The sequence below is a fragment of the Mustela putorius genome, unplaced genomic scaffold (assembly GCF_011764305.1).
Source record: "Mustela putorius furo isolate JIRA1106 unplaced genomic scaffold, ASM1176430v1.1 tig00000135_pilon_pilon_pilon, whole genome shotgun sequence".
Lineage (NCBI taxonomy): Eukaryota > Metazoa > Chordata > Mammalia > Carnivora > Mustelidae > Mustela > Mustela putorius.
The window spans coordinates 4,215,096-4,241,960 of NW_025421292.1; the positions used below are offsets into that span (position 1 = coordinate 4,215,096).

The 26,865-nt window shown below is 38.9% G+C and overlaps 1 protein-coding gene across 10 annotated transcripts in view; it reads right to left on the reverse strand.

The window, feature by feature from the left end:
• The window catches only part of SLC26A8 (solute carrier family 26 member 8), a 77,276-nt gene that overhangs the window by 47,605 nt on the left and 2,806 nt on the right, over nt 1-26,865 (reverse strand). For 4 of the 10 annotated variants that reach the window (XM_013044812.2, XM_013044806.2, XM_013044809.2 and 1 more), the window contains exons 2-3: nt 18,634-18,820; nt 12,983-13,122 (exon numbers count right to left, since the gene is read on the reverse strand). In XM_013044812.2, coding sequence (XP_012900266.1) covers nt 12,983-13,122; nt 18,634-18,820 — 327 coding nt within the window. The other 6 variants (XM_013044802.2, XM_013044804.2, XM_013044811.2 and 3 more) reach the window with 3 other exon arrangements.

Genomic DNA, 26,865 nt, shown 5'->3' on the forward strand with positions numbered 1-26,865 from the left:
TTTCCAAGAACACCATGAGAATTTGGAAATTTTGAAGCAAATGGATTAACGTGCATGGTGTCATCCTTTTATCCTTTGATGTAACAAGTCCACAGTTCCTGCCCTAAGGGTGTATCTTCTTCTTCTTCTTCTTCTTTTTTTTTTTTTTGAAAGAGAGAGAGAGAGAGAGCACGCGTACCTGGGCAGGGGCAGGGGGGATTGGGGTGGGGCAGAGGGTGAGGGAGAGAGAGAACCTTGAGCAATCTCCTTCCCAGCATGGAGCTGCATGCGTGGCTCAATCTCGTGATCCTGAGGTCACAACCTGAGCCAAAATCGAGAGTCTAACAACCAACCGGATTGAGCCGCCCAGGCACCCCTGGGTGGTCTATCTTCAATTTACATCATACCAAGTGCTCGCTTGAATTCAGTTATGAGTTCAGTGAGCAAATTTAGTGTCTTAGACAAGAAAGGCTGTGTGTGTGTGTGTGTGTGTGTGTGTGTGTAGAAGTTCAAACACGTACAAAAACAGAGTATAATGGGCTCCCATTATACCCATCACCTGCTCCAACAGTGGTCAACTCATGGCCAGTATTGTCTCTATTCCCTCACTCCTCTCCCACTTCATATTATTTTTAAGCAAATCCAAGACAGGAAATTATTTCATCTGGTGATATATTAGTACATATCTTTAAAAGAAGACCCTCTTATTTTTTTAAAAGATTTAATTTATTTATTTGACAGAGAAAGACACAGTGAGAGAGGAAACACAAACAGGGGGAGTGGGAGAAGGAGAAGCAGGCTTCCCGCTAAGCAGGGAGCCGGATGCAGGGCTCAATCCCAGGACCCAACGATCAGGACCTGAGCCAAAGGCAGACACTTAAGAATGAGCCACCCAGGCACCCCAACTCTCTTATTTTTTTTTAAACCAATCTCTACACCCAATGTGGGGCTCAAACTCATGACCTTGATATCAAGAGTCTTGTGCTCTACTGACTGAGCCAACCAGGTGCCCCAAAAGAAGACCCTCTTTTATTTCACTTATTTATTTATTTTTAACTATTTTATTTATCTGAGAGAGAGAGCATGAACAGGGGCAGAGGCAGAGGGAGGGGAGAAGGAGAGGGAGAAGCAGATTCCCCACCGAGTAGGGAGTCCAGTGCAGGACTTGATCCCAGGACTCTAGGATCATGACCTGAGCCGAAGGCAGATGTTTAACCAGCTGAGCCACTCAGGTGCCCTAGAATACCCTCTTTTAATTTAACTACAATATCATCATTATACCTAAGAAATTAATATGGGTTCTCTATCAAATATCCAGTCAATGGTCAAATTTCCCTGCTTATTTCATAAATGATTGTTGTGGTAGAGAACCCCTAAGATGATCTGTAATGGCTAATTAGTTTTCCTGCCTCTGTTTGATCCTCACCCCTTAAGTGTGGGATGGACCTAGTAACTTGCATCTCATAAACAGACTACAACAAAGGTGATAGGCTGTCACTTTTGAGAGTAGATTGCAAGAAGACTGTGGCTTCTATCTTGGTTGCTCTTTGACTCACTCTCTCTTTCATCTAGGCCACCGGCTGCCACAGTTGGCTTCAAGAATGTGTGACCTATACAATTAAACAGGGCTTAGAAGGTACCACATTTGGCTTAATGCTCTACTCTGACCATCTTGAAATTCTGAATATTTTTTGGACTAGGGGTTCTACATGTAGCTGATCCTGTCAGCTGCCATATTAAGAAGGCACTCAAGTGCTCTTGGAGATGGAGGCCCACAAGGTGAGAAACCCAAGCCTATCAGCAGACACACGAGAGCGCCTGAAGACTGATCTCCAGCCTCTGTGGAGCCTTGAGATGACTTGAGATAGCTTGACTACAACCACATGAGAAACCTACAGCCAAAGATTTGGGGTGATATTTAAAAAATATATTTACTATTATATGTTGTATTATCTCTGACAATCTTTATCAGATTCAAATGAAGTTCTCACATTGGCTGATAGGTCTCTTAGATCGTTGTAATTTATAGTTTCTCCTTCCACATTATTTTTTCCTAAGCAAGGTTCTAATGATTGCAAAAACAAAAAACCAAACCACCTCCCTCAACCCCCTCCCACACACACAGAAAAATTGCTCAAATTAGCTTAAGCAAAACAGGAAATGTACTAAAAGTGTACAAAGGACAGTTAGGCCTCATCAGAGACTGGAACCGGAACTAAAAAAACCATCAGCATCCAAGGCAGTGATCTCCCTATTTTCTTTGTCTCCAGGCTTGCACAGTCTCCTGTCTTTGTTTCCAGTTTGGGGCCACTGTGAACAACATTGCCATGAATATTCTTGTATATCCTCTTGGTGCATCAAAGTACAAGTTCCTTGGGATTCTATATTATGAAGCATAATTGCTGGGGCATTTTGCCAGAACATGCCAACCTGTTTTCCACATGGTTATACAACTTATACTCCCACCAGCATTGTATGACAGTTCCCATCATCTGCATCTGTGTTAGCACATGATACTGTCAGGTTTTAAATTTTAGTGTGTATAAGTTAGTGTGTAACTCATTTGAACCTCACTTTTCACTTCACTGATTGTCAGTAATGTTGATCAGTCTCATTGAGTTGTTTCCTTACAGATTTGTAGGAGTATATATATTACAGATTTAAATCCTTTGTTGGGTACATGTATTACAAATACCTCTCCAATTCTGTGGTTTGTCGTTCAATCTTTATGTGTCTTTGAATGAATAAGACTTTTACTTAATTCAATTTATTAGTCTTTTCCTTTAAGCAGGCTAGTGCTTCTTATGTCATCTTTGAGAAATCATTTTCTACTTCAAGATCATGAAAATATTCTTCTACATAATTCTAAAAATCCTTGATTGTTTTACTTTTCACATTTAGGTCTTTAATCTACCAGGAATAGATTTTTATGTATGGCATAGGGAAGACATACATACATGTGGGTTTTTTGGTGCTGTTTTTATTGTTTTTAGTAGGTTCCCGCACAGCATGGAGCCCAATGTGGGGCTCAAATTCATGACCCTTAGATCAAGAGCTGAGCTGAGATCAAGAATCACATACTTAACTGACTGAGCCACCCAGGTGCTCCTAAAAATTATTTTTTCATGGAAGTATCCAATTGTTTCATATCATTCATTAAGAAGCTTGTTTCTATAGTGAAACATATGATATAAAGTATGCAACATATATTTGTATGACTCTTTTCTGTTCCATTGGTCTGATTGTTACTGTAATACCACACTATCTTGCTATTTTGTAGGAATTAGTTTAGTAATAGTTTTGATAATTTAAGTCAAAAATGCCTATTTTTATTGTGAAATATAATATACATATAGAAAGTATGTTAAAATAAATATTGATGGGGTGCCTGGGTGGCTCAGTCTGTTGAGCAACTAACACTTGGTTTCGGCTCAGGTCATGATCTCAGGGTGTGGGATCAAGCCCTGGGTTGTGTTCTGTGCTCAGGAGGCGTCTGCTTGGGATTCTCTCCCTCTGCTCCTCCCTTAACTCATGAGCTCTCTCACATGCACTCTCTCCCTTTCTTTCAAATAAATAAATCTTAAAAAATAGATGTTGAGCTGAATGAATACTTATAAAACAAACACCTTTGTTACCACCATCCAGGTCTTTGTTATAATTCCACCTGTTCCCACAAAGGTATTCATTATTTTGACTTGGTGATAAAAATTTATTTGCTTTTCTTTATAGCTTTACCAGTAGTATACATATTTCTAAACAATAGAGTTTAGTTCAGTATGAATTTTCAGTTTGAAGGAATTTATTCATTTGACAGAGAGAGATATAACAAGAGAGGGAACACAAGCAGGGAAAGTAGGAGAGGGAGAAGCAGGCTTCCTGCTGAGCAGGGAGCCCAAAGCAGGGCTTGATCCCAGAACCCTGGGATCATGACTTGAACCGAAGGCAGATGCTTAATGACTGAGCCACCCAGGTTCCTGAGTTTGAATTTTATATTAATGGAGTTACAATGTATGTAATTTTAATTTCTGCTTCTTTTGCTCAATATCATGTGTATAGAACCATGCCATGTTGTGGTGAGTGCCTGAGATTGCTCATGTTCCTTGCACGTATTCCAATATACACATATAAGAATGTTTATTTATTCTGTCTACTTTTGATGGATATTATCTTAAATATTATAACTTTATATTAAGTCTTGATAATTGGAGGAGAGGTCTTCCCATGCTATTCTTTCAAAAGAACATGGACATTCTTGGCTTTTTGCATTTACACATACATTTTACAATCTGCTTATCATGTTCCATTAAAAAAATGCTGTTGAAGGGGGGCGCCTGGGTGGCTCAGTGGTTTAAGCCTCTGCCTTCGGCTCAGGTCATGATCTCAGGGTCCTGGGATCGAGCCCCGCATCAGGCTCTCTGCTCAGCTTGGAGCCTGCTTCCCCCTCTCTCTCTGCCTGCCTCTCCGCCTACTTCTGATCTCTGTCTATAAAATAAATAAACAAAATATTTTAAAAAATGCTGTTGGGATCTACATTAACATTGTAATAAATCTATGAAACTTATTTTGAGAGAACTGAGATCTTTAAATATTGAGTCTTCTAACTCCTGGACATGCTATTTCTCCATTAATTTCAACTAAGTTAGTTAATTAATATTACTCAGTAAACTATAATTTCTCTAAAGAGGACTTACATATCTTTTCTTAGTTTCATTACAACTTATTCCATATTTTTTATGCTTTTGGTAAATGTTATCTTTTTTAAAAAAATTTCACTATCTGTTCCCTGCAGGTACATAAGAATATACTTGATTTTTATATACTGATCTTGTATCCAGCAAACTAGATAAAGTCTTATTAGTTCTATAAATTATTTGTAGATTATTTTATTCATTAGAAAAATCATCATCTATAACTAATGAAGTTTTATTTCTTCCTTTACAATCTTTATACTCCTATTTCTTTTTCTGGCTTTAATGTGCTGCCTATGAATTCAAGTATAATGTTGAATAGCCCTTACTTATTCTTTAAAATATATATATCATATTGATTTATGTTTTAAGTAAGCTCTATACTCAATGTGGGGCTTAAAATCATGACTCTGAGATTAAGAGTTGCACAGTCCACCAACTGAGCCAGTCAGGTGTCCTATCCCTTATTTACTCTTGATAAGCAACATAGAGCACAAAGAGAAAGTCTTTTGGAATGTCGGTTTCTTTCTTTCTTTAAGATTTATTCATTTATTTTAGAAAGAGAGTAAGCAGGAGGAGGGGCAGAGGGTGAGGAAGAGAGAATACTCAAGCAGACTCCCTGCTGAGAGCAGACCCAGATGCAGGGTTCAATCCCAGGACCCCAAGATCATGACCTGAGCTGAAATCAGGAGTTGGCTGCCCAAATAACTGAGCCAGCCAGGCACGCTGAGATGTAGGATTTCAAATAACTTACCATTACAGGGAAGTGAGAGAATTACTTCGTGGGACCCTGAGAACTAAGTGGTCCAATCTTGGTTAAGTTTAGGCTGTGGAGAAATAAAGGGAAACCAAGTTTCCAAACTTCCCACTACCTTAAAAAATTGTTAAATTTTGAACTAATTTTAGACTTACAGAAAAGTTTCAAAAATAATAGAGTTTCCATTAATCCTTTCTTAGCTTGTAATGTTAGTATTTTATATAGTCATTGTATAATTATCAGAACCAGGAAATTAACATTATAAATTAACTAAAGGCTTTATTTGACTCTCATTTGTTGTTCCACTAATTTCCATTTTCTGTTAGGGAGTCTATCCAGAATCCCACATTCATTTTAGTTGTTATTTCTCCTCAGCCCTGCAATCTTTAATAGTTCCTCCGTCTTTACTTGATTTTGATACTTTGAAAGAATATTAACAGATCAATTATTTTGCCAAATGCCCCTCATTCTGGGGTCGTCTTTAGTTTCTGCATGATAGTACAAGTTTACACGTTCTTGGCAAGAATGCTACAGACATAATATTGTGTCCTTCTTAGTGTGTCATATCATAGGATCATAAAATATCTGTATGTCTTACTACTGGTGATGATATAGCATTGATCACTTGGTTTAGGTTGTTTCTCTCAAGTTCTCTACTGTAGAATAGAGAAGTAGTTAGCAATTATCTTGAGAAAGAATCTTCAAAACTACACAGACCTCCTTACATAGTTTGCAAACTTTCATCCACTAATTTTAACATCTGTTAGTGGATTTTATCCATGAAAATTACTAGTGTGGTGTTTCCCTAATGGTTATTTTCTACCTTCTTTTATGTTTATAAATTGGAATTGTACTGTAAGGAAGATCTAGAACTTTTTATTATTTTTAATTTTTAAATTTTTTTAAAAAAAGATTTTATTTTTTATTTGACAGACAGAGATCACAAGTAGGCAGAGAGGCAGGCAGAGAAAGAGAGGGAAGCAGGTTCCCCGCTGAGCAGAGAGCCTGATATGGGGCTCAATCCCAGGACCCTGGGATCATGACCTGAGCCGAAGGCAGAGGCTTTAACCCACTGAGCCACCCAGGTGCACCAACATCTAGAACTTCTTAAATAAGTTCTTCGCCATGTAGTATTTTTGTTTCATTTGAAGGAAATTATTAAGTTGTCAGATGCTACCTATTTAAGTATAAATAAAACTTTTGAATTATTTATACAACGAATTACTTCATTATTCACACTACTTAAAATAATACACAATCTCTTAATTAGCAAGAGTTTCTCAGATTCATTCATTCATGTAGTTATATAATTATTATTATTCATGAAAGATCTTGTGTACCCACTACGTGTTAGATACTATGCTGGATGCTAGGTAAACTTATATATCTATTCTCCCTTTGGTATGAAATTACACTGATAATTTGGCACTTTAACAATGGGATGGCCTCAATTTTCACCATAAATGCAGGACCTTTGATAAGTGGGAGTCAGTAGAGGACTTGCAGTTAAAGCAGCAGGCTCAAGAGTTCAGGTCTTCCATTGTAGCCCTCTAGAGACTTTCTGTTACTTTTCTGGAAGTGAATGTACCCATACAAATGGAACATTTTGGTTTATAGCTGCCATATGGAAATTTTACAAGGTACTCCTTTATATTAGGGATGCAAGGCTGGTTCAATATTTAAAAATCAATTAATGTAATCTATCATATTAATAATCTAAAGAGAAAAATCACATGCTCATATCAATAATGCAGAAAAAGCATTTGAGAAAATACACCATCCATTCAAGATAAAAATTCTCAGCAAGCTAGAATAGATGGAAATTTCCTTCACCTAATAAAGGGCATCTACAAAAATCCTACAGTTAATATCATACTTAATGGTGAAAGATTGAATGCTTTCCCTCCTAAGATCAGGAACATGGCAAAAATGTCTATTCTCAGAGAGCCACTCTTTTTCAGCATAGTACTGGAAATCTTAGCTAGCACAATAAGCAAGAAAAAGTCATAAAGGCCATTCAGATTAAAAAGAAATACAACTGTCCTTATTTATAGGTGACATGATTATCAATGTAGTAAACCCCAAGGAAAAAAGATTATTAGGGTTAGTAAATGAGTTGCAGGATACAAGATTAACACAAAAATCAATTGTATTTCTATATGTAAACAATGAACAACTGGAGAACAAAACTATTTTTAATTACTACAAACAATAACTCCTCCAAATGAAATGCTTAGATATAATTCTAACAGAACATGAGTAAGATCTGTATGCCGAAAACTACAAATGCTAATGAAGGAAATCAAAGAAGACCAAAATAAATGAAGAGATTTACTATGATCATGGATTGGAAACTCAACATAATAAAGGTATCAGTTATCCCCAAAGTGATCTGTGGGCTTAATGCAACAGCCATCAATATCACAATAGGATTTTTTTTTTTTTTTTTGGTGGGGGCACCTGGGTGGCTCAGTGGGTTAAGCCTCAGCCTTCAGCCCAGGTCATCGACTCAGAGTCCTGGCCCTGAATCAGGCTCTCAGCTCAGCAGGGAGCCTGCTTCCCCCTTTCTCTCTGCCTGGCTTCTTGTGATCTCGCTCTCTGTTAATAAATAAATAAAATCTTTTTAAAAAGGATTTTTTTGGTAGATATAAAGAACATGATGCTAAAATTTATATACATTTTTAGCTAAAAGAATTTTGGAAAACAACAAAATTAGAGGGATCACACTACCCAATTTTTAGACTCATTATAAAGATACAATAATCAAAACATGATATAGGTAAAGGGAAAGACAAGTAGATCAATAGAACAGAATAGAGTCCAGAAATAGACCCACAAAAATATGGTTGTTTGATCTTTGACAAAAGTGCAAAAAGAATTCAATGAGCAATAGCCTTCTTTAAAAATGATGTTGAATATGTAACAAAAAATAAACCTTGACCTAAACTTCACACTTTATGTAAAGATTAACTCAAAATAGATCATAGATCTAAACATAAAACATAAAGGTATAAGACTTTTAAGAGAAAACATAAAAGAAGATCTTTGTGACCTGGGAGTTAGGTAAAAGGTTCTTATATATGATAGGAAAAGCATGATCCACAAAAGGAAAAAAATGGATAAGTTGGACTTCATCAAAACTAAAACCTTTTGTTCTGTTAAACACATGATCAGAGAATGAAAAGATAAGCTACAGACTGAGAGAAAGTATTTCCACACTACATATTGACAAAGGATTTGTATCCAGAATATATAAAGAAGTCTCAAAAATTAACAGTAAGAAAACAAAAGGGTTTTTTCCAACTTAAAAAAATGGGCAAAAGAGTTGAACAGGCACTTCACTAAAGAGGTTATGAGGATAGGGGTGCCTGGATGGTGCAGTTGGTTGAGTGTCTGACTCTTGGTTTTGTCCCAGATTGTGATTTCAGGGTTGTGAGATTGACCCCATGTGGGGCTCTATGCCCAGTGTGGAGTCTGCTTGAGATTCTCTCTCCTTTCCCCTGTTCCCTTCCAGCTCATGTTCTCTCTCTTTCTCTAAAATAATAAATAAATACAAATCTTTTAAAAAAGGATATGAGGATAGCAAAAATTAACATGAAAAGATGTTCAACCTCATTAGCCATTAGGGAAATACAAATTAAACCTATAAGGAGACATCACTATACACCTCTTAGAATGGTTACAATAAAAGATAATAAAAACTAGCTTTCATCAAATAAGAATTTTGCCCTGTAAATACTCTGTTGGAAGGACAAAAAGACAGGCTACAGATTGGGAGAAAAAATTTACAAAACATAAAAGACAAAGGCCTAATATCTAGAATATATAAATAACTCTTGAAACTCAATAGTGAAAATGCAAATAATCTGAGTTAGAACATGAGCAAAAGACAGGAAGAGCCATCTCATTTAAATATAAAGGTGGGAGGGGCCCCAGGAGGGCTCAGTCATTAAGTCTGCCTTGGGCTCAGTCATGATCCCAGGGTCCTAGGATAGAGTCCCGCCATCAGACTCCCTGCTCAATGGGAAGACTGCTTCTCCCTCTCCCACTCCCTGTGCTTGTGTTCCCTCTCTCACTGTGTCTCTGTCAAATAAATAAATAAATCTTTAAAAAAAAGTATATATATGTATATACATATACATATACACACACACACATACAAGTGGAGAATTAGCATAGGGAAAAATCTTAAACATCACAAGGCATTAGGGAAATGCAAACAAACCACAATGAGGTCTCAGACACCCCTATTAGAATGGACCCCCCCCCCCGCAAAAAAAGTTGTGACAACACCAAATCCTAGTGAGGATACAGAGCAGCTAGATCACTCATAGACCACTCATGCTGGTGGGAATATAAAATGATACAACCATTCTAGAGAAAAGCTGGCAGTTTCTTAAAAATCTAAAGATGCAACAATTGTGCTCCTGATCACTTATTCCACAGAAATGAAGACTATGTTCATTAACCTGTGCACAAATGTTTAAAACAGCTATATTTATAATAGCCAAAACCCAGAAACAATCCATATACACTTTAAGGATGAATGTTTAAATAAACTATGGCACATCCATACCATGGAATTTTACTTAGTAACAAAAAGGAAAAAACTACTGATACATACAAAAACCTAGATGAATCTGTAGGAATTAAGAAGAGTGAAACAAAGGCAATCTCAAAGAATTTCAACTGTATGGCTCTTCATATAACTTTCTTGAAAGGATAACATTCTAGACATGAAGAAGACTAGTGGTTGCCAGGGTTAAGGAGGGGTTGGGGGCAAGGGTCAAGTGGGGGTAACTTGGACAACAGGAGGGATCCTTGTGGTAGAAATGTTCTGTATCTTGACTATATCAATGTTAATATCCTGGTTGTGAAACTGAACTGTAGTTTTGTAAGATGTTACCACTGGGGAAAGTAGGAAAAGGATACAAGGAATGTCTCTGTAGTCTCTTACAAATGTATGTGAATCTATAATTTTTAAAAGATTTATTTATTTGAGAGAGAGAGAGATTGAGCACAAGTTGGAAGAAGAGAAGACAGGCAGAGAGGAAGAGCGAAAATCTCAGGTAGACTCCACACCAAGCATGGAGCTCACATGGGGCTCAATCTCACAACCCTGAGATCATGACCTAAGCCAAAACAGACAGACACTCAACCAAATGCACCACCCGGCATCCCTTGTGAATCTGTAATTATCTAAAAATAGGAAGTTTAATTTAAAAAATACAGACATCATCAAGTGAAGGGTATGGAGGAACTAGAACTCTTGTACATTGCTGGTAGGGATAAACAATGGTAGGTACAGCCCCTCTGGAAAACAATTTTGCAGTTTCTTAGGATGTTATACACATAGCTACCATATGACCAATGATAACACTCCAGGGTATTTACCTTAGAGAAATGAAAACTATGTTTTCTGGAAAACGTGTACATGAATGTTCATAACAACTTTATTTTTGACAACCAAAAACTAGCCATGAAATGTCTCCCAACAAATGAATGGATAAACTAGCTGTGATATGTCCATGCAGTGGACAATTTACTCAGGAATGAAAAGGAACAAGCTATTGATGCACATCACAATTTCCATTAATTTCAAAGACAACGTGCTGAATTGAAGAAACCAGGCTTCAAGAGTTACATACTCCCTGAGTCCATTAGATGATATTCTCAAAAAGGCGTAACTGTGGTGACAGAGAACAGATCAGTTTTTGCCAGGGGTGGATGGGACTAAAAGGAATGGCATAAGAGTGTTTCAGGGCTGATAGAAATGTTCTGTATCTTTGTTGTGTTGGTGGTTATATAAATCCATGCATATGTTTAAATTTATAGAATTGAACATCAAAAGGGGGAAGAAAAGTCAATTTTCCTGCAGGATAGTTAATTGACTATTTAAAAGGGGATCCCTGGGACACCTGGGTGGCTCAGTTGGTTAAGCAACTGCCTTTGGCTCAGGTCATTATCCTGGAGTCCCAGGATCGAGTCCCACATTGGGCTCCCTGTTCAGCAAGAAGTCTGCTTCTCCCTCTGACCCTCTCCCCTCTGATGCACTCTCCCTCTCTCAAATAAATAAATAAAATCTTTAAAAAAAAAAGGGGGGGGATCCCCTTTCTCCAACTAACAGCCTTGTCCTGGAGTTGGTTGTTAGCTACCTCTCGCCCCTTTGCTTGGCCTCTTTCATGCTTCGTACAAGCCGTACAATCAGAGGTTTCAAACCTTTCTGATGGGCCCCAGGAGAATAAAGGAATAGCATTTAAGTACTATGTAGTAGGGGAGCCTGGGTAGCTCAATGGGTTAAAGCCTCTGCCTTTGGCTCAGGTCATGATCTCAGGGTCCTGGGATCGAGCCCTGCATCAAGCTTTCTGCTCAGTGGGGAGCCTGCTTCTCTCTCTCTGCCTGCCTCTTTGCCTACTTGTGATCTCTGTCTGTGAAATAAATAAAATCTTAAAATAAATAAATAAATACATAAATACTATGTAGTATTAATTTAAATACTATGTAGTAGTTGCAAACTACTGTGAGTAAAGGATTAATAAAATCTTTTCTCTCTCTCTGCAAATAAATTTGATATTGGATTAACTTTCTAGTTGTTTCTTCGGAAATCCAGTAATGGTGGGATGTCAGCTGTGTTACCAGCCAATACTGGTTATGGTAAAAATGAGCCTGCTTAGTCTACTCTATCTGGACCAAGCTGATCTGTGAATGAAGGATAAATATACAGTGGGAATCATTAGCTTTGAGCTTCTCAGTGCAATAACTCTTGTAACTGGCCATGGTGTTTGTGGAACCCTGGAAGCAAGTTATGAGAATTATGAGAGATGTTAGTTCCTATTCAGGAACTGAGGCTTCTGAAGCCCATGATGACTCCTGCACCTCTGTCTGTGTGATCTTGCTGTCTTCTATCTGAACTGCCACTCGGAAGACCAAAGAGTGGTGCCTGGATTGCTTTGTATGTAACTTACTGAAGAGATGCTAGCATGCTGTGTTTCCTATGCTTTACCTTCCTAAGGAAAACCAATGCCAAGTGAGGTCTACTGTAGTTGTGTGAGTATGAAATGACTAATTAAGCAAAAACAAAACAAAGCAAAAAAACCCAAAACAACATTGAATGAGCATTGCAAATACTCTATCATTCTATCTAAACTAACTGAGTTTATCTTTTTTCTTAAAGATTTATTTTATTTGAGAGAGTGTGCATATGCGCTGGGAGTGGGGGTAAGGGCAGAGGGAGAGCGAGAGAATCTCAAGCTGATTCCCTGCTGAGTGTGATGCCAGACAGAAGGCTCCGTCCCACAGCCCTGAGGTCATGACTGGAGCTGAAACCAAGAGTCGGATGCTTAACCACCCAAGTGCCCTAAAACTAACTTAATGTTTTGGAACCCACCCTGGAAGTTAGAAATCTGGCAGGTAAGGGAACAGATGGTAGTAATGTGAATGGAATTCACCTACTTCTTTCCATTCATCTAACACAGGTAATTGTTTACTAATTGTTTACTCTGGGTGAGCAGACCAGGTCTGACCGGTTGTGGGTGAAGAGGCTTCGAATCTTCCTTACCTTGGGGAACTTGCACGAGGCCAACAGTTATACCAGCAAGTAAGTCTCCAAGAAGCCAATCCTTGAACCGATACAAACACACCCACTCCAGGAAAGGAAAGATTGTTATTATGCATCTTAGGAACTTGTGCCATGAGCAGCTGTGAGAAAGAAGAACAGAGACTTGATAAGATTTTCCAAAGAAAAAGCCCACATAGCCAAGAAAAGTTCCAGTGCATAACTATTCCCATATAGCAGCATTTCTTGTCAGCTCTATTGACATTCTGACACAGTGGACTAGATAATTCTTTGTTGTGGTAGATGTGTCCTGCGTCCTGTAGGATGGCTAGCAACATCCCTGGCCTTTACCTACCAGATGCCAATAGCACCCCCTCCCCCAGTTGTGACACCCTAAAGTGTCTCTAAACATTGCCAAGTGTTCTGTGGGGGACAAAAATCACCTCTGATTGAGAACCAAATGCCATATATATATATATATATATATATATATATATATGCCTTATCATCTAGCATACGAAACAGGATGTTTGGAAAGAATGAAACCCACAAATTTTCCAGTAGGAAAATGGACTTTACTGTTTTCTCTTGATAAGGACAGTGTTTTGAGATGTGATACTGGTGGGAGGCAGGGTCCATTAAGATGTCCGCATCATTCCCATATACCAATTTTCTTTACTGAATATTAACTCTATGCCGCTTTGATCTGTAGTATGTAGAAATTTATAGAAAAGGTAGGAGCTGGCCATATAAAGGAAAGGCAATAAAAATAAAGTTTTATTATCCTTTAACCTAGTGGACATCAATCAGAACGAATTTTGTTATCCAAGAGACATTTGGCAAAGTCTAGAGACATTTTTGGTTGTCACAACTGAGGGAGAGGGTGCTATTGGTATCTGGTGGGTAGAGGTATCTGTATCTTTGCTACACATCTTGTAGTGCATAGGACAGCCCCCACATCAGAAACATTTTTCTTTTCTTTTTTTTTTTAAGATTTTATTTATTTTTTTGACAGACAGAGATCACAAGTAGTCAGAGAGGCCGGCAAAGAGAGAGAGAGAAACAGGTTCCCCACTGAGCAGAGAACTCAATGCAGGGCTCAATCCCAGGACCCTGAGATCATGACCTGAGCCGAAGTACAGAGGCTTAACCCACTGAGCCACCCAGGTGCTCCCAGAAATGATTTTCTGGTCCAAAATGTTACTGATGCTGAGATTGAGAAAACCTACATTAACCTCTAAATCTAAATCTAAAATAGCAGAATCATTGTTAGTCAATTGGTTAATCAATCAACCAGTAAAACTAATATGGCTTTAAATTGCTTTTTGCTAGTTACATCTTAGTATGGGCTGAAAGCCAAAAGTATGAAGATTTTTTATATATGAGCTATAGTTGGATAACTGGGATTTGACTATAATAACAATTAGAACTTTTGTGTATGCAAAGCTAAAATGTGTGCTCATAAAGAATTTCACATGTTTTGACTCACAACTATGACCATTACTCCCCCTAAGGTAACTGAGGCCAAATAAGTGTAAGTGATTTTTCCAAGGTCACAGTAGTGTGGACATAGCTGGGGCTACAAACCAGGACTTCTGATTCTTACTTCAGTGTTCTCTCCACTCTATTACCACCATATTTCATATTGACAGCTATTAAATTCTGTTTGGGAGCCAGGAAAAAATCACTGGCTTAGAAGGAACATCATATTGCTGTTTTTATGAGAGTCCTTGGATGGTAGGCAAGGATACCTAGGGTGCTTTCTCCAATTATGGCCCCCAAAGGGGAGAGCAGAGCATGTCATGGGGACAATTTTTTCCTTCATCTGATCCCGTCTCTCCCATGTACCACTGGGCAGAAGACAAGCCACTCTAGGCAGAGTCATCAAAGCTCTTTAGCATGGAAAAATAATACAGTGGACATGGAATGATGGGACTCTAGACCTGAAAAGAAATCAAGGAAGGAGCTAGAGGGATAGGAATTAAAGCCAGTGTGTGTGTGTGTGTGTGTGTGTGTGTGTGTGTGTGTGGCGGGGGGGGTAGTTTGGGGGTAGGGGGCCACAGTATAAGCATTTTGACACAGATCTGGATTTTACTCAGGACATCTTAAAAGTAAGGAATGTAAGAATCTATGTGAAAGGACCGGGGACATTTTGACAAGAAAGGGAATATTTGTAGTTGCTAATGGAAAGGGAGAAGATGAGAAAAGAGATGAGGTTTTCTGTAGAAAAGAAACACAGGTGCTTGTGACAGGTGGTTGTGGCACCTGGGTGGCTTAATTGGTTGAGTGTCTGACTCTTGGTTTCAGCTCAGATCATGATCTCATGGGTCATGAGATTGAGTCCGGTGTCATACTCCACACTCAGAGAAGAGTCTGTGTGAAGATTCTCTCCTCTGACTCTCCCCAACTTGCTTTCTTTTTCTCTCTCTCAATAAATAAATAGATCTTAAAAAAGAAAAAGAAGATGTAGAGTTCAGAGACTTTTTTAAACTAAAAAACCCCCACCTAAAATCATGTTTTTTATTTGCTAGGTGCCTTACAAATACAAATATTCAAAGAGCATTTAGCATCACAGTCAAGTAGATGCTAATATCATCCCCATTTTTACAGATCAGGAAACTGAGGCAAAGTGGGTTAGATAGCTTACCTAAGGTCACACAGTTGGGAAGCAGAAGAACTGGGATTCATAACCAGGCAATCTGGCTTCTGAGCCTTGCTCTTAACCACAGAGTTGTGCAACCTTTCATGTTAAAAATCCAAAAGTGGATACAATTGTATGTTTCAGAAATAAGGAGCTGGGATGCAGAACTGATCAGATTTAAGTGTCTAAGGATAGGGCAGGTTGGGGGGAATTAGACTGAAATTTCTTCGGTAGTACCTTATTGTGATGGAGTAAAAGTCAGGAAAAGATTCTCCTTTTGTAGAGACAAAGTCAATGTGCCCCTAAATCCCCTCTTTGACACATGACCTCTGACCCATCTGGAGTAGAGAAAATGAGAATAGTGATGTAGAACTGGGGAGGGTCTCCAAGACCACAACTTACAAAAGGCAGGATATGAACAAGGGAGAATGCCTCAGAGAAGGAAGGTCTACAATAGGGCTGTGTGGAGGCCTTCCTCACCCAACACAGGCCAACCGTAGTAAAAGGTCAAGGGATAAGAAAGACTGATAAATCCCAAGTGTGAGTGAAGATAGCTTGAATACTTAGGGTTGATATAATGATGTAGGTTATAAAGGGTCCCTCACCTGAGGTTGGTGGATGCCCCCCCAAGGGTCTATAGATAGAATTTGTAGGTATGTGAACTTAGAAAAAATTATACCTTTATTTTCATTACCTCCTAACTGAAATTTAGCATTTCCATCAATTATGAATATTGACAAGCCACTGTAGTATCAGCAGAACCTTTGTCACTAATAAAAACTGCAATGTTTTCATATTACATTCACATTGCTGCAGAGATCTTAAGATATCATTTATGTTCATCACTACCTTGAAATTATGATAGTTATTAGATCTATATTATTAAATAACATTATTGTGATATTTTAAAATATTTTGATAACTATATTTCAACCTAGCTGGTTTACTTTATAGTCCTATGTATTTTATGCTTTAAAAAAATATTCTGGCCAAGACCATTCAATGGGGAAAGAACTGTCTCTTCTTCTTCTTTTTTAAAGATTCTATTTATTTATTTGACAGTGAGAGAGAGAGAGCACGAGCGAGTGCACAAGCAGACAAAGAGGCAGGCAGAGGGAGAGAGAGAGAAGCAAGTTCCCTGCGGACCAGGGAGCCCGAGGCGGGACTCGATCCCAGGAAGCTGGGATCATGACCTAAGTCGAAGGCAACGGCTTAACCAACTAAGCCACCCAGGTATCCCAAGAGCTGTCTCTTCAACGAATGGTTCTGAGAAAATGGGATCTCCATATTGAAAGAATGAAGTCAGACCCTAACTTTATACTATATACAAAATTAACTCAAAATGGATCAAGAATCTTAATTTAAGAGCTAAACACTATAAAACTTATAGAAGAAAATCTTCATAATATTGGATTTCCCAATAGTTTCTTAAAGATGTCACCAAAATCATAGGCAACAAAACAAAAAAATGGATGGACTGGATCTCATGAAAATTATAAACTGGTGCACCAAATGACACCATTCAACCCACAGAAAAGAAAGTCCACAGAATGGAAGAAAATATTTGCAAATCATATATCTGATAAGGGTTTAGTATCCAGGATATGTACAGAACTACTACAACTCAACAATAAAAAGACAACCTAATTTTAAAAGAGGTAAAGAGACATTTCTTTAAAGAAGATATAATAACAACCAGTAAGCACATGAAGAGATCTCAACATATTTAGTTCTTAGGGAAATGCAAAAAAACCCAAACCAAACCAAACTCCACAATGAGATATCACTTCATGCCTGACAGGATGGCTATAATTAAAAAAAAAAAAAGGGAAAAATAACACAAGTTGAAGAGCAAAAACACTTGTACATTGCTAGTGAGAACGTACAGTAGTATAGCTTGTATGAAAAAGTCTGGTGGTTCTGCAAAAAATTAAACAGAGAGTCACCATAAGATCCAACAATTCTACTTTCAGTTATATACCTGACAGAGTTGAAGACAGGTTCTCCAACAGACACTCCTATGCCAATATTCATGGCAGCATTATTCGCAATAGCCAAAAAGTGAAAACAACCCAAGGGTGCACGAGCAGATGAATGGATATGCAAAATACGATATTTACGTACAATGGGATATCATCAGCCATAAAATGAAATGAAGTACTGATCCACGCTACAACATAGTTGAAGTGTGAAAACATCATGCTAAGTGAAATCAACCAGAGAGGAAAGACAAAAATTGCATGATTATACTTAAATAAATTGTCTAGAAGAGGCATAGGGACAGAACAGAGAGGAGAGGTCACCAGGGGTGAGGAGGAGGGGACAATGGGGAATTATTGCTTAACAGGTCCAAAGTTTCTGTTTGGGGTGACGAAAAAGTTTTGAAAACAGTGGTTGCAGAACATCGTGAAATGTCATTAATGTTGCTTATTTGTACATTTAAGACTGGTTAAAATGGCTGGTTTTCTGTTATATGTATTTTACCACAATTTTTTTAAGTAAAAAAAAAAAAATATCCTGCAAAGATGTCTATTAGCTTTACCAGCCTGCTGCAAGGTTGATAGCACAAAAACAGGCTAAGGGCCCCTGAACTGGAGGACCCACATAATCCCAGTGACTATCAGAGGCAGTGAGTTCTACATTGTATAGTTGTGCAAGTACTGCCTAGGGTTCGTGGGATATGAGGTTAGAAGGATCTCATTCTGCTACCACTACTTAGTTGACCATCGCTGCTTCTGTGGCTGTTTTTAGGAGACTGGTAATAGCAGCTAATCAAATGATGTATTTATTAAATATCATCCATAGATGCTGTCAGGGATATCCAAGAAATTTTTATTCAAGAGGGTGCTATAGGACAAACCATAAGCAAACCAACTGAAGAAAAATCACACAGCAGCCCAAGGGTCCTGAAGATAGGAATTCAGAGGAGGAAGACAGAAGTAGGCACTGTAGGAGTAAAGTAGGGTTTTGGTGCTGCTAGCTTGGAGGCAGCTGAATGACCCCCCACACCCACCGGCACTGGACATGGTGTCTGAACGTGGTGATGTCGATGTCCAAGTTTCCAGAGGAAATACTCTTCCTTCTGTGTTCCTGTTGAAAGGTCTCCTCATTGTACACATCTCGCTTGACGTCATATGTGAAAGAATTTTCCCTGTATTTATAGCCAAAACCCTGGGGGTTCCTCTCTGGTTGCAACATTCCTGGTTGAGTGGGAAGAGATCAAACAAAAAACAGTTTTTAAAAAATCTAGATTCTTGGCACATTCTTATGGAAATAAAATTTCCATATAATGATATCTGGTATTTGCATAACACTTGCTGTCTTTTTTTTTTTTAAAGATTGATTGATTGATTGATTTATCAGAGAGAGAGAGAGCGCGCACAAACAGGGGGATCAGTAGAGGCAGAGGGAGAAGCAGGCTCCCCGCTAAACAAGGAGCTGGATAGAGGACTCCACCCCATGACCCTGGGATCATGACCTGAGCCAAAGGCAGACACCTAACTGACTGAGCCACCCAGCCATCCCAACACATGATGTCTTAATAAAAACTTTCTGTGTATAATTTTATACTCAAAGCCACCTATAGAAAATGCAAGGTGTGTATTAGTCTCATTTTCCAAACAGGGAGACCTAAAAGTTTCAACAGCTTTGGTTGTTTAATAATTAGAGTCAGGACTAGAACCCAAATGTCTTGCTAGGAAACCTAGTTTTCTTTATGTTCAATTACATTGCTATGTTGTGGAGGAAATGATTATGAGGTAAAAGTCAGTAGAACCATCAATTTTTACCACAAACACTGAAGGTGAAGTGGTCAATACAGTATCTTCTTCCCTTAATCCCTTCCTTTTCTTCATAGCGCTTGTCAGGACCTGATTCAATATTTGTCCATTGTCTGTTTCCCTTACTAAAATATAAGCCCAAGAGGTAGGACTTTGCTCACAGCTATATCCCCAGGTGCCAGAATATTGCCGGGAAGTACCAGCTAGTGGCACCATGGTGTAGCAGAAAAAACATTGCATGGGCTATCAAGAGATTCGGGTTCCAGCCCAGGCTGTTTTTCTAACTAGCTATATGATTAGGAGCAAGTGTCTCAGAAACTGAGGGTCAGTTTTCCTTTGGTTTCATGCATAAAATAACATGGTTGGAACACGTGGTCTCTAAGACCATTGAATTTTAAAGATTTTTTTTTTTATTTGAGAGAGAGAGAGCTAGAGAGAGAGAGAGAACACAAGCAGCAGGAGTGGCAGAGGGAGAGGGAAAAGGAGAAGCAGTCTCCCTGCTAAACATGGAACCCAGATATGGAGCTTGATTCCAGGACCCCGGGATCATGACCTGAGTCATAGGCAGATGCTTAACTGACTGAGCCACCCAGGTGCCCTGGGTCACATTAAGTCTTAAAAATCTGTATCATTCTGCTCTTTTAAGAAAATAAGTAGCAGTTACTGAGGATGGCTACAGGTCTATTTCTGGGAGAAAGTATAATTATTCTTGTCTATTTTTAAAAGATTTTATTTATTTATTTATTTATTTATTTATTTATTTTAGAGAGAGATCATGCAAGAGAGTGTGGGCAGGGGGAGGGACAGAGGAAGAAGGAGAAGGAATCTCAAGCTGCCTCCTCACTGATCATGAGCCTGATGCTGGGCTTGATCTCATGACCTGAACAGAAATCGAGAGTCAGATGCTTAACTGAATGAGCCACCCAGGTGTCCCTCATCATGTTTTTGAAAAATAAAAAAAGCATAAACCAAATTGCTTCCTCATAAATGTGGAAAAGCATATATATATCTATGTATCTATCAATAGATATATAAGATACCTGGCTAAACACACAACATTACCCAAGTAATTCTTTTATAAGTGAGGCTGAAAACAAGTTCAATGTACTAGCAGCTTTGTTTTCCTTCAGAATGATCATGTATCATTAGCAGCAGCAGCAAAATTTATAGAACACTTGCTATATACCAAGCATTGCACTTGATTTTTTTCACGAGTTATTTCACATAATTTCCATGACCATCCTAATACTGCTATTATGCTCATTTTATGGGTGATAAAACCAAGTCAATTACTTTATACATTTTGAGAAATTAACTAACTGAGCTGTAGACATAGATTGTATTTCTACCCTCAAAGCACTTGTGTGTTGTATAACACCTATGAACTAAAGATCACAAATTCAATAAAGTGGGCATGTGATTGGGGAATATAGAAGAGGACGGAAGAGGTATTTTACAATGTATCACTCAAGAGAATTAGTAATATGTGTTTTCCACAGAAAAAACAGAACTGTATATTAAAACAGGTAATATTTTTCCTTTTCTTCCCCCATCCATAGGACTATTCATCCAGTCATCCTTACTTTTCCTGTGTAATCTTAAAATAAGCTTCCATTGCTGGAAGAGAGCTGTTCCTGACAACTGAGAGAACCTAATTAACCTGCCAATTATACTGAGATTATAAAAACTGCCATCCTGGGTTGGATCCAGCGTTTCAAATCTAGCATTTTCTTTCTGAAAGTGGTACCAAGGCAGGGTTGGCATAAAGCAGGCAACATATAGACATTGAGGCACAGAGGGAACAGTGGGAGACTGATGAAGGCAGCAACAGCTCCTTGCATGGGGCAAGTGGGGCCCAGCCAGGCCAGGTCTGATCTTTCTCAAGATGAGTGGCAAGTGCAGATTTTTATCTGAAGTCTTCTAACTTTGAAATGTTGTCAATTACTTTATACTTTTTTTTTTTTTTTAAACACAGAGCATATCTAACAAAACCTCTCTGCAGGCGAGATTTAGCCTGTGGACCATCAGTGTGTGACCTCTATACCAAGAGCCTTGTTGTGGAAGCCACGAAATACCCTCATGCTATCCTATCACAAATTATACTTTATCCCCCAAGAATTTCTCTAACTCTCTTTCCAAGTGAAAGTATTTATATTTTCTGTTGCCATGCTCTTTGGAGGTATTGCATCCCACTAGTTCACTTACAGAAAGTAGGGTATCATTCTGTTGTCTTCAAATCTACATCATTTATATTTCGAGAGGCAGCTCCCATCTACCAGACTAAGTTTTGATAAGCCTATCTGCTTTTATTTTCAGAATTTTATAAATTTCTACCATATGGACTCTTGGCCTTCATTTGTTTCTGCTTCAGAATTCACGAGCTATTTCATCTGTGTTCAATTAATTTAGTGTTCCACTAACATTTGTTGAGTGCTAGGTGTTAGGGATTAAAAAGGACAAAGACTCTATAGTTCAGCAGACTAAAAATTCCAAAATATAGTGCTCTAAGAGTTGACAGGTGGGAAAGACAGGAGATATTTACATTTATTGCTGCTCTGCCATATGCCAGGTTCTTCTCACACATCATCTCAAGAGAGGTCCTCTTTTCCTCATGATGATGATACCCATTTTACTGATGAGGTTAGTGGTTTCTCAGAGTCATAAAAGGCTTAAATAGCTGAGCCAGAACCTGAACCCTGTCTTTCTGATTCTAAAATCATGCCACATCCTAATACCATGTGATCTCCTACAGAGTGGGATTAACAATTCCAACCTAGGGGGACGAGACAGGCCTTATTGGGGAGAGATGAACTCTGTTCTGTCTAAACTGGGGGCAGAGAAGAGAATAAGGTATTGAAGGAAGAGAACAAGATAAAATTACAAAGATAATATAAAGCAAGTAATCTAATAATCTGAGTAAAGGAGAGCCTGGGTGGCTCAGTGGGTTGAGTGTCTGACTCTCGATTTCAGCTTAGGTTATGACCTCAGAGTTGTGAGATGGAGCCCTGTCTTTGGTTCTGCGCTCAGCAGAAAGTCTGCTTGAGTTTCTCTCCTACGCCCTCTGCCCCTCCCCCTCTGCCCCTTCCCCTGCTCACAGACACAGTCTCTCCAAAATATATGAAACAAATCTTAAAAAAAAAAAAAAATATATATATATATATATATATATATATATATATATATATCTGCATGAAGTCAGTGTCAAGCCCCAAAAAGTCAGTTGAGGCCTATTCCTGGAGGGTCTTGAATATCTGGGTTGAACTTGGACTTTTTAGTTGTTTAAAGTGTTTAAAACAGCATTTTGCACAGAATTAGGACAAACAATTCTTAAATTTCTATGGAACCACAAAAGACCCCACATAGCCACAGCAATCTTAAAAACGAAAAACAAAACTGGGGGTATCACAATTCCAAACTTCAAGTTATATTACAAAGCAACAGTAATTAAAACAATATGGTACTGGCATAAAAGTAGACACATAGATAAATGGAATAGAATAGAAAGCCCAGAAATAAACCCACAATTATATGGTCAATCAATCTTTGACAAATGAGGAATGAATACACGGTGTGGAAAAGACAGTCTTTTCAACAAATGGTATTGGGAAAACTGGACAGCAACATGCAAAAGAATGAAATTGGATCCCTTTCTTACACCATACATAAAAATAAACTCAAAATGCAATAAAGACCTAAGTGTGAAACTTAAAACCATAAAAATCCTTGAAGAGAGCACAGGCAGTAATTTCTCTGACATTGGCCATAGCAACATTTTTTCTAGATATGTCTCCTAAGGCAATGCAAATACAAGAAAAAATACATTATTTGGACTCCATCAAAATAAAAAATTTCTGGGGGCGCCTGGGTGGCTCATTGGGTTAAAGCCTCTGCCTTCGGCTCAGGTCATGATCCCGGGGTCCTGGAATCAAGCCCCACATCGGGCTCTTTGCTCAGCAGGGAGTTGCTTCCCTTCTCTCTCTGCCTGTCTCTCTGCCTACTTGTGATCTCTGTCTGTCAAATAAATAAATAAAATCTTTAAAAAATAAAAATAAAAAAATAAAAAATTTCTGGACAGTGAAGGAAACAATCAACAAAACTAAAAGACAACTTACAGAATGGGAGAAGGTATTTGCCAATGACATATCTAATAAAGGGTTAGTGTCCAAAATCTATAAAGAACAGATACAACTCAATACCCAATTAAAACTAAGAACTAATAATAACTAATATTAATTATTAGTTACTTATTATTATTATTAGTTATTATTGATAACTAATCCAACTAAAAATAAGCAGAAAACTTTAACATACATCTTTCCAAAGAAAACATCTAGATGACCAACAGACACATGAAAAGATGCTCCACATCACCCATCATCAGGGAAATGCAAACCAAACCTTATACCTGTCACCTTACACCTGTCAGAGTGGCTACAATTAAAAACACAAGAAACAAGTATTGGGAAGAATGTGGATAAAAAGGAACCTTCTTGCACTGTTGGTGGGCATGCAAATTGGTATAGCTGCTGTGGAAACAATATGGATGTTTCTCAGAAAATGAAAAATAGAACTACTCTACAATCTAGTAATTGCACTATCGGGTATTTATCCCCAAAATACAACACTAATCCAAAGGGATACATGTACCCCTATGTTTACTGCAGCATTATTTACAATAGCCAAACTATGGAAGCAGCTCAAGTGTCCACTGCTAGATGAATGGGTAAAGAAGATGTGGTATATATTATATAATGGAATATTATTCAGCCATAAAAAGAATGAAATCTTGCCATTTGCAACAATATAGATGGAGCTAGAGAGTATGATGCTAAGGGAAGTAAGTCAGAGAAAGACAAACACCATATGATCTCTCTCTTATGAGGAATTTTACAAAACAAATGAGCAAAGGAAGGGAGACAGACAGACAGACAGACAATCAAGGAAACTCTTAATTATAGAGAATAAGAGGATGGTTACTAGAGAAGGGGTGGGGGAAATGGGTGAAAGAGGGGATGGAGATAAAAGACTACACTTACCATGATGGAAAGAAAAAAGTGCTTGAGCAGGACTAGTCATAGGCACAAGGAGGTTTTTTGGGAGGATGAGTGATGGCAGTGGTATGGTCTAGAGGTATACTGTTCAATATGGTAGCCACTGGCTACCTGTGGCTATTTAAATGTAATTAAAATAAACCAAAATGAAAAAATCAGTCCCTCAGTTGCATTAGCTACACTGTAAGTGCTCAACAACCATATGCGGCAGATATACCCTACTGAACAGTGCAAGTATGAAACATTTGCATCATCACAGAAAGTTCTGTTGGACAGGAGAGACTGAGGCAAGAAGTCCAAGTGGAGATGATGAGTATTACTGTAGTTTAGGGCAAAAGGAATCAAGTCATAACTCGGGGGAGGGACCACAGTGAGGGATAGCTAGCAGAGGCTGCAGGAAAGCTTTCTTTCAGGGTTCGTCACACGACTGGTGAAAGGTAGTGAGGTAAAACGCATGATTTCCTTATTGGTTTTTGCTGTTGTTGTCTGGAGTGTGTCATCTCTGGAGTTTGTCCAGCTTCATTATGTCTTTGTGGATTTCCTAGAAACCCTAGTGCTTCATTTACATGTCCTAGCAGGACACTTGTGACAAAGTATGATGACAAGAAGCTCCTATTTACAAGAGGCAGATGTAGTTTGATGTGGAGCAGGTTGCACACTTCAGAAAAAAGTTACCAAACCACACTGATGGAATAATGTACCTGTCGGCTGAGGCACAGTGCAAGGTGGGGGAGGAATCTCTGTTACTGACTCCTGAAGGCATCAGTGTGATGGACCTCTGTCCAAAGTGTGATCAACAACATGCTGAGCTCTACCCATAATCCTGAAGGTTAAGTGTCCACTTAAGAAACAATTTCGGGGCAGGGGGGCCTGGCTGACACAGTCGGTTAAGTCTCCCAACTCTTGGTTTGCCATGTGCTGGGCATGGAGAGATTCTCTCTCTGCCCCTACCTACCCCTTGCTTGTGCACTCTCTCTTACAAAAGGAAAGGGAAAAGGAAAAGAAAAACAATTCCCTGATGCTTCCTGACATCAAACAAAATATTTAGGTGGGATGACCACAGGTCCAGAGTTTTTAAGATTTCATTTTCTGATTCTACAAATGTCATTCTGGGCATCATGCTTCCCTAGTAATTAACAAAAATTATTTTATTATTTTATTTTGTAATTAACAAATTATTTTAATCTATATAGTCCACACTGAGGGCCCACACTAATAGCATCAGCATCATCTGGGGACATGTTAGAATTGCAAATTCTCAGGCCCTACCTAGCAAGACTTAATTAAATTATCAGAACTCTGAGGATGGGCCAGCAGCTGGTTTAAGAAAAGCTCCAGGTGATTCGGATACACAGTCAAGTTTGGGGGCCACTATAAAAGCAGTCAATTATCTTTCCTTGGTCAGTCTTTCTGTGCTAACTTTGGGAGCACTGTTAAAAACAGGGACTTTTGACCTAGTCCCTGCATCCCCCATACAACTCCTGTCTAACCAGCCATCCATTGATTCATTTACATGATGTGTTGAAAGTATTTTAAAAAGCCAAGCATAAAAAATTTAAATGCGACCCAATTTTCTGACTATTGGCCTGATAGATATGAAATCCTGAACCTTACTTTAGTTGCAAGTATCTTTTGCCCCATAGCGTCATCTTTCCTATATCCTCTATAATCATGCTAAGGTAAAATTCACTTCCGAAATTTCAAATAAGCATTTGTAGTTCCATCAAACACAACAGCCCTTTGCCCATTACTACCTCATTTTATAGGGAATGTATTTGGAATACAGCAAAGGCACGAGCGAGGTGCATCGTTTTTAATATCCTTCAGTCACACTGTCCGGTGGCTGGGGATGAATCATCAGCCGACAGCCCTCAAGGAGCTGACCACCGGACACTTGAACAACTACCTTAAATGCGACTTGATGAGACTATTACCAGTGGGGTATGTTGGAGAGAAACTCATGGTCGGGGTGCGGATGTTGGAGAAGGCTTCAAACGGGGACACTGATTCATTAACAAGAGTTAAAGGAAAGGGGCCATAGCAGGTGGGAGTGGGGGCTCAGTCCGAAGGAATAAATGAACAGAGCAGTGAGGTCTGAAAGCAGAAGGCGCTCCTGGGCACAGACGGTGAGGTGGTAGGGAGAGCTTCCGGCTGCAGACAACTCAGACCGATGAGTCTGCAAGGATTCCGTTGCAAATCGCCCGCATTGCCTCTAGCCCTTGCCTTTCACAAGTAGAACTGATGCCTCCGAGAGATAAGCTCTCGAGGACCACCGTCATTCCTTCATTTCGCCAATATTGACTGAACGCCCGTGACGGGGGCCGACCCGGCGAGTGACGGACGCAGCCCCCGCCCGGGGACTTAGAAGGGTAACGAGGACCTGGTGCCCCGCACCCGGACGCCCGCGTCTGGCTC